At 40.9% G+C, this 7,669-nt stretch overlaps 1 protein-coding gene across 1 annotated transcript; it reads right to left on the bottom strand.

The window, feature by feature from the left end:
* Positions 1-665: 665 nt before the first annotated feature.
* Positions 666-7,022, bottom strand: LOC115378263 (microfibril-associated glycoprotein 4-like). The gene is made up of 7 exons (XM_030078452.1): positions 6,853-7,022; positions 4,997-5,048; positions 4,393-4,542; positions 3,777-3,815; positions 2,737-2,833; positions 1,209-1,376; positions 666-1,116 (listed from the first exon to the last, which is right to left on the bottom strand). Exons 1-7 carry the CDS (start codon positions 7,020-7,022, stop codon positions 860-862), a joined length of 933 nt encoding a protein of 310 aa, XP_029934312.1. The 3' UTR covers positions 666-859.
* Positions 7,023-7,669: the final 647 nt, after the last annotated feature.

The raw sequence follows: 7,669 nt of genomic DNA, 5'->3' as shown, positions 1-7,669 counted from the left end.
CTCCTGGGTTCAGCCCTTTTTTTTTTTTTTTTTTTTTTTTTTTTTTTTTAACTTAGATTGACTGAACTATCACCTTCCAACATGACAATGACCCTCAGCACAAAGCCAAGACAACACAGGAGTGGCTTAGGGATGACTCTGCCCTGACCCTGACCCTGACCTGAACCCTGTCCAACATCTCGGGAGAGACTCGAAAATGGCCGTCCACCGACGGTCCCCATCCAACCTGACCGAGCTTGAGAGCGTTTGCAAAGAAGAATGGCAGAAAATCACCCAATCCAGGTGTGCAAAGCTTGTTGCGTCATACTCAAAAATACTCGAGGCTCTAATGGCTGCCAAAGGTGCTTCAACTAAGTATTGAGTAAAGGGTCTGAATACTTATGTCAATGTGATATTTCAGTTTTTTCTTTTTTAATACATTTACAAAAATTTCTATATTTCTGCTTTCACTTGTCATTATAGGGTACTGAGTGTAGATTAATGAGAGGAAAAATGAATTGAAACGATTGTATGATCAGGCTGCAACATAACAAAAGTGATAAAACTGAAGGGGGTCTGAATACTCTCTGAATGCATTGTATATAATATATATCAGTAACATATAAGAATCCATGAGGGAGGCAGAAATACACAGGAGACAAGTAAACACATGAGACCAGACCAGCTTTCTGCTCAGCTTGTCCTTTATTGTCACCACACAGCAGATCATCACATTCAGAGTAATGCTCACTACTGCAGCTGTCAGGACTCATTCAGAGAAAGCTGAAGTAGAGAAAGCAGAGAAAGCTGTTTGAGTGACTTATCTGAGGTCTAATTCATTCTGATCAGTATTCTGCTGCGTGTTGACGTCCTGGAAGAACTACTTCACAGGACGGATCTTCATGCTGATGGACTTCAGGGAGTACTGATAGCCCTTAAAAGTGTACCACTCAACTCCGACATAGCTGATGGTGCTGTCAGCCCCCCGTCGATAAATCCCGTTGGGGTTTGTATAGTGACAATCGCTGTACCAGAAAGCCCCCAGGTAAAGTCGAGCACAGTTGGTACTACTTGAGGCATCCTGGTCTTTGTCCATAGTGGAGAACTTCTGTCCACTGTGAAAAGTCAGAGAGTCTCCTGTAGAAACACAATCAGAAACAGTTCATACAATTACAATATTACTACTGCTTCTATTACTAATATTATTTATACTGCCACTGCTAGCTCACCTGCTCCTCCATCAGTGAAACCAGACACTTGCAGTTTGTATCCGTAGCTCTCTGGATCAATGGAGAATGAGGAGTAGCGGGCAAACACTTTCTTTCCTTCAAAGTCCTCCATGTCAACCAGCAGCTCGTACCTTTGTCTCAGTGTCACGTGGAAGATGTTCTCAAGACCTGAACACGCACACACACACAGAAACACAGATATACACACAGATGCACACAAACACACACAAACATCCGTGCAGTTGTAACTGCAGGAGTTAAAAGTCCAAATGGGACCCAATATTGTGCCAAAATGTTTAATAGACTGGCTGCTCCACCAGAGGAAAGCGTGTCAGTGTCACGTTTTGAGTCGACGAGGCATCACACATTCTAGCTTCTTTGCTCGTTAGGTAACATTGGCAGAGACTTGCTTAAGGTGTGTTAAGATTAGGTTAGGAAATAATACACTCGATATCTCACGCACATGCCATCTCCAAGGAGGAGGGTGTCAGTAGTTTCTTTGTCCATACCTTAAATTTGGCTGCCAGGTGGGATTTTCTAAGGATTAGGAAAGGGTTATGGGTAGGCTAGGTTTTAAGGTTAGGTTTAGGTTTAGGGTTATGGTTAGGTTTAGGTTTAAGGTTCAGGTTAAGGTTAGGGTTAGGTGAGGGTTAGTTTTAGGCTTAAGGTTAGAGTTAAGGTTAGGATTAGGTGTGGGTTAGATTTAGGCTTAAAGGTTAAAGTTAAGGTTAGAGTTAGGTGAGGGTTAGGTTCAGGCTAAAAGTTAAAATTAATTTTAGGATTAGATGTGGGTTAGGTTTAGGCTGAAGGTTAAAGTTAGGTTAGGGTTAGGTGAGAGTTAGGTTTAGGGTTAGGGTTGGGGTTATTGGTTAGGATTATAAATTAGTTGCACAGGCCTACTGATCTGATAGGGTGGGGATGTGAAGAAGGTTGTTGCCCCTCCCAAAGGGGACCAGGGTTTGGTCCTGTTTGGGACCAATAGTGGTGGTTTATAGTGGTGGCTACTTGGCTTTGACCAAGACAAAATGGCCGCCGGGTTGGGACAAAATAGTCGCCGGGTTGGGACAAAATGGCTGCCGGGTTGAAACAAAATGGCCGCCTGGCCCTGACCAATTGGCTAGCTGAAAAAATAGCTGCCTGGTTGAGGCGAAATGAGGTGTGTTAGGGTTAGGGTTAGGTTAAGGTTAAGGTTAGGGAACTTTAGTGTGCAACGTTTGCTAGTAAGCTAACATTAGCAAACATGTTCAAAACAAACTGGTTTTGCTTGGACTTGGATTTGAACTCGAGTCGCTCACAGGAAAGTGTCTGACCAATCCACCTGCCCACCTGCCTCCTTATGTGGACTCTGTCGCTCCCTCTATACCACGTCACGTTACTGCTCCTTTATTAAAAGTTGTATTTTTTAAAACGTGACACTGACACACTTTCCTATGGTGGACCAGCGGGTCCATCACAGGCTTGATGCCTTGATACTGGGCTGCAAAATGAGAAGGTGCACACTGATGTCAGCTAGATATCAGTCTCTCACCAAGCCAGTACTCTCCAGCAGCGGCACCAAAGCCCGTCTTGTAGTCACACCAGGGCCTGTAGAAGTTCTGCGAGTCGTCCATCCTCCTCTGGATCACCTGAGGAGGGAGGAGCCAAAATATCTGCTGACTCAGGTATCCACAGATAAAGACCATGTCATGTTAACACTGAATACATACATGAGTTTGATGATATAGCGATCTGATCTGATCCAGTCGATATAATGCAGCCTGACTGATTATACATTGACTGAGGAATTGACTGTTACACTGGTTTTCTATGGAAAGACCATCAGTTGAACTGTTGTGGTACATTAATAGTAATGACATTGATCATGAATATTATAAGGACATATAACAAATATCCATGATGATGATATACAGCTGATTAGTTAATTATGACATTCATGAACAAATCATTGGTTAATATTTGGCAAATTAATTATTATTACTTTTGCTCATGATAAACTAATTTCTTAACAATAACTTAGTAATGATTTTTATTAAGTGATGTTACAGAGATTTGTTACCTTTCACAAATAATTGATGAAAGATTTTTTTCATTTGCATCGTCAAAGTTTATTGATATAGCAATTTTCATTCTAATGAATGCAATTCAAAGCACTGTTCAAAAAAAAAAAAAAGTGTGAAAAAAGATAATAAAAACACAATTTTAAAGACATACAAATGGACCCTTGGGAAACCCCACATGCAAACTCATATTTAGCAGGAGAGGCTGAGCCATTTCTCCACCAAGGAGAATAAACTGCACTTCAATCTAAAAGAACTAAGTTTTCTAAGTTAATCCTGTTAATCATGAGACAGGCCTTTGACAAGACCTGTGTCATGATGTAATAACATGCAAACGGTGTTTGTATTTGCAACAGTTTTGTGTAAAGATACCTCGGATATAGTTTTAAATTCCATTACAAAGAATTAGGTACTCATTTACAGTTATTTATTCTGTGATTAGTGACCCATTATCAATATTTAGTTCATAGTTGGTCAGTGCTTTTGCACATTTATGGGGAGTGATGCTTACCGTCCAATGGCCTCCTTCTGAAGTCATGTCACAGTACACCTACACACACACACACACACACACACACACACACACACATACTGAATTAGTTAATGAAGAAATACACTTAAATAAAGGCCTTAAAATAAACTTAAAATAAATATTTGATAAGAAAATGTATCTTTAAAACGTTAGCTGGGGGGAAGTCCCCCTGAATGGAAGGAGGCTAACAGTTAGCATGTGGAGCACTCAGTAACAATGAGAGGAAGGTAGCACCACTACTGTCCTAAATAACAGCTAGGAAGGAAATTAAATCACATTTTTCAAATATGGGTGAATTATCCCTTTAATATCAAAGTATCAACTGTAACTGATATAAAGTTCATAATAAGTTGCAAGTCAGCTGATAGTCTGTTGATACCAAGTTGAATATTTACAGGTTGATATGAAGTTACTATAAAAATAGACTCAGCTGTGAAATTCAACTGATACAAAGTTGATGCTTGTTCTAATTCTGTGCCATGATTCACTTTGAAGGAGTGAATCTCACTGTTTTCACATGGTGGTGATCTCATTTTGGAGACAAAATGTGTCTCATATAAATCTCCACCTGCGTCCCAGAGAGGATGATGCGTACCTGGACACCAGAGGTGGACCCGACAGGATAGATGGTGTAGACTCCGCTGGTGTTGCTTTGGTCTTTATAGATGTCACTGCAGTCCGCTGGGAGGTCGCAGTAGCAGTGAATCAGGACTGGAGCCAGGACGAGGAACAGGAGCGATTCCAGCTGGGACAGATGGGATGATACGTCACATCTTGTCATGTCTTATTTGGTTAGCTTGGCTTAGGCTGCTTTATACTGTTTTACATGCAAGGGAAGTCCACAATGAGGTGGTCTTCTTATAAAAAAATAAAAAAATAAATAAAGACAGTTGCAGGGGTGAAGAACCTTTCCTCTGCCAAAAGTCATTACTGTTTGCTAGAAGACCATGTCCAAGTGGATTATCCTGGCTGCTAAATGTAATCCATCTTACACATATCCAGATCAATGTGGAAACAAGACACATGGTAACCCCAGGTGTAAACGGGGTCCCAGTGTGAGTAAACACAACAAGAAAGGTTCAACCTCAGAACAAAAGCTGGAAACTAAAGCTAGAGAAAGTTGTCAGTCGTCTGCATATCATCAACAAACCCTCATTCACCCCATTAACACAGACAGATGGATTAATTCACCAGGTTACCTTCATTGTGTGATTTCTGTTGAAGTGAGCTGATGAAAATCCTGATGTCCGTCTGTCCGGAAGATCAAAAGCATAAAGGACAAACAAAAAAATAAGAATAAATAGTAGCAGTAGCACCAGGTGTAGTAACCATCTGGAAGCTTGGTGTATGAGCCTGATCCAGTGTCACAGAATTTGTCTTTTTGACATCTACAAGGAGAGGCATGAGCCCGTTGCTGTGGAGCTGCTCGCCCAGCAAGGTGAGGAGCTACTAAAACCTACTTACTTTAGGGGCTGATGGAAGGAGTGATGCCAAAAAATGTTTGAAAGGCTGTCAAAAGATCCTCTGGGGTTTTGGAGGGTCTTCAACAAAGTCTCAGCAGTGAGGGACACATGTCTTTATACACATCTTTCCTTCCTCCTTATTAGGAGTTTATCATCAGTTCACTTAGTGTGAACTGGTGATAAACTTGATGATGATAAATTATTTCACCATATTTGATGATTGTTTTGTGACCCTGCCCATTCAGCATGACTGTTTTCCACCAAGCATCACTGAGGACATCAGACTTAACTTAATGTATTCTGTTTACCAAAAGTCTGGTAATCAAGTTTTGATTACCAGATATGTGCTGTCCCTTGACCACTTAGTTCTCCTTCATAAACATTCATACTTTACATGCTTAGATCCACATTGGTTTTGATCAGAACCCTTAATCATGACTTTGAATCAGTGTCTTATTATCATTTAACCGAGTCATTAAACATTTGATTCCTCAGACTAAGCTTGGTAAAATACAGTTGTTTAATTAAGCATTTTTACACTCGAGGGTGTGCTTGACCGTTATTATTGTCACGACAGTGATGCGGCCAGGAACGAGGCGCTTGCGCCAAGTTCCGTTAGCATCACTGTCGTGACAATAATAACGGTCAAGCACACCCTCGAGTGTAATAATGCGATTATACAACTATTACCAACAAAATAAAATGTATAATCAAAATGTATTCATATTGTGGGCATTTCGCTGCCAAAATGTAAAAGTTTTTTGCTCGTATTCTCTCCGTTTCAGTGGAAATCTGAGAGACCTGACGTTAACTAGTCCCTGTCAGCCAGCCAACTTGGCCTTATCATGTTTTCTAGACATCGTGATTTCCCAAAAATTTGGCTTTGCTAGCTCAATCATGTTGTAAGTAGAAAAACCGCTGGAAAAAAAATATTTTTTTCATTGGCTGATAGTTACATTTCTGCCGACATCTCAGTCATTTTTAATCTATCAGGTGCCGTGATAAGTTACTGCTTTCCAGTGTCGGCACCAGAACAAACAGCTATCTTTTTATAAACTCACCGGCAGATGTTTCATTTTAGCTGGGGGTGTGTCACTCCAAGTTAACGTCACCTCCGATTAATATGGCTAAGCAGCAAAAGTAACAAAAGTAACCAGTAACATTAAGGCTGAACAGAGTTATATAATTTCAACCCCACCTTTCGGGGGCTTTGCTTATCACCTTGTCAGGCTATTATCAATTTACCTCTGAAATAAAAACAACAGTTTTCACAGATGTGTTGATTTATTAGCCTAGATGTTCATTTCAATGTACAAAAACAAAAAGATCGACAAATTAATTAAAGCTATGGTCTAGGCAGTTCATAAAGAATAAACAAATGAATAACGATTAATATGCTAATTAATAACTAAAAACATTAACGCATTAATAACAAGAACAGTTAACAAGTTATAGCCGCACATCTCCGTGGACAATGTTACAGACGCTGTCCGTGGTGCTGCATCTACTGAGGCATGTCACTCTCTTTACTATAGAAATTAAACTGGATGCTGCCATTAAAAGAACAATTGCTAAAATAGCTGTCCATAAACCCCATGCCTGGTGTCTGCCGTTTAGCAGGGGGTGCAGAGATGTTAGAGGATCTTTCCTCCAGAGGCTGGACATTTTGACAGAGCACGCTGCTCCATCTCTTTCTGCTGGTCAGGGAAGGAGCCCAGTAGCTGTGCAGCGAGCTCTCGGACTTGTGGCCGCTGACTGACATGATTTCTCTTGCTTCAAGTCCCGCATCAGCCAGTTTTTGGATTGTGGTACTTCTTATGCAGTGATTTGTATAGATGACTGACGTGCCAGCCTCCTTACAAATGCGAGAAAGCATTGAGCCGAGGTGGTTAACACCCGTCGGCTCCAAAGAGTACCACACCTCATCCTCAAACTTGGCTGCTCTCCTTGGATGGAGGTAAAAAGCTTTCGCCTCTTTAGGCAATTTAGACAAATACTTTTCAAAGGATGACACTGGACAAAATTCACTCCCCAGCTCCTCAAACATAGCTCCTCTTCTGCTCTGACGATCCCTTTCCTGGTGGCTTTTATGATTTTTCATTTCCTCGTTGAAGGCGAGACTCACATATTTGGGTCCTTAAATTCAAAATAAAACCACAATCATTAGGGAAGTTTGACAATTTTTTTTTTTTTTTTTTTTTTTTGTAAACATTTAATGGTAACGTTTTAATGATGCTGCTTCATTAACCCACCTGCTGCATCTCATTTAATTATGAATGACTGCGGTGTCAGTCTCCGCAGCCCCTCCTTTCCTCTCCTCCCAAAGTGAAGCTGTATGTCAAACCACACTTTGTTTACCAGCCCCTGTGGTGTTTTGGGGTTCATGGCTGCGGAGTTTCTCAGTATCTT

This window comes from Myripristis murdjan, chromosome 19, assembly GCF_902150065.1.
Source record: "Myripristis murdjan chromosome 19, fMyrMur1.1, whole genome shotgun sequence".
NCBI lineage: Eukaryota > Metazoa > Chordata > Actinopteri > Holocentriformes > Holocentridae > Myripristis > Myripristis murdjan.
Note: the sequence above shows the minus strand (reverse complement) of the source record. Positions and strands in the feature narration are given on the sequence as shown.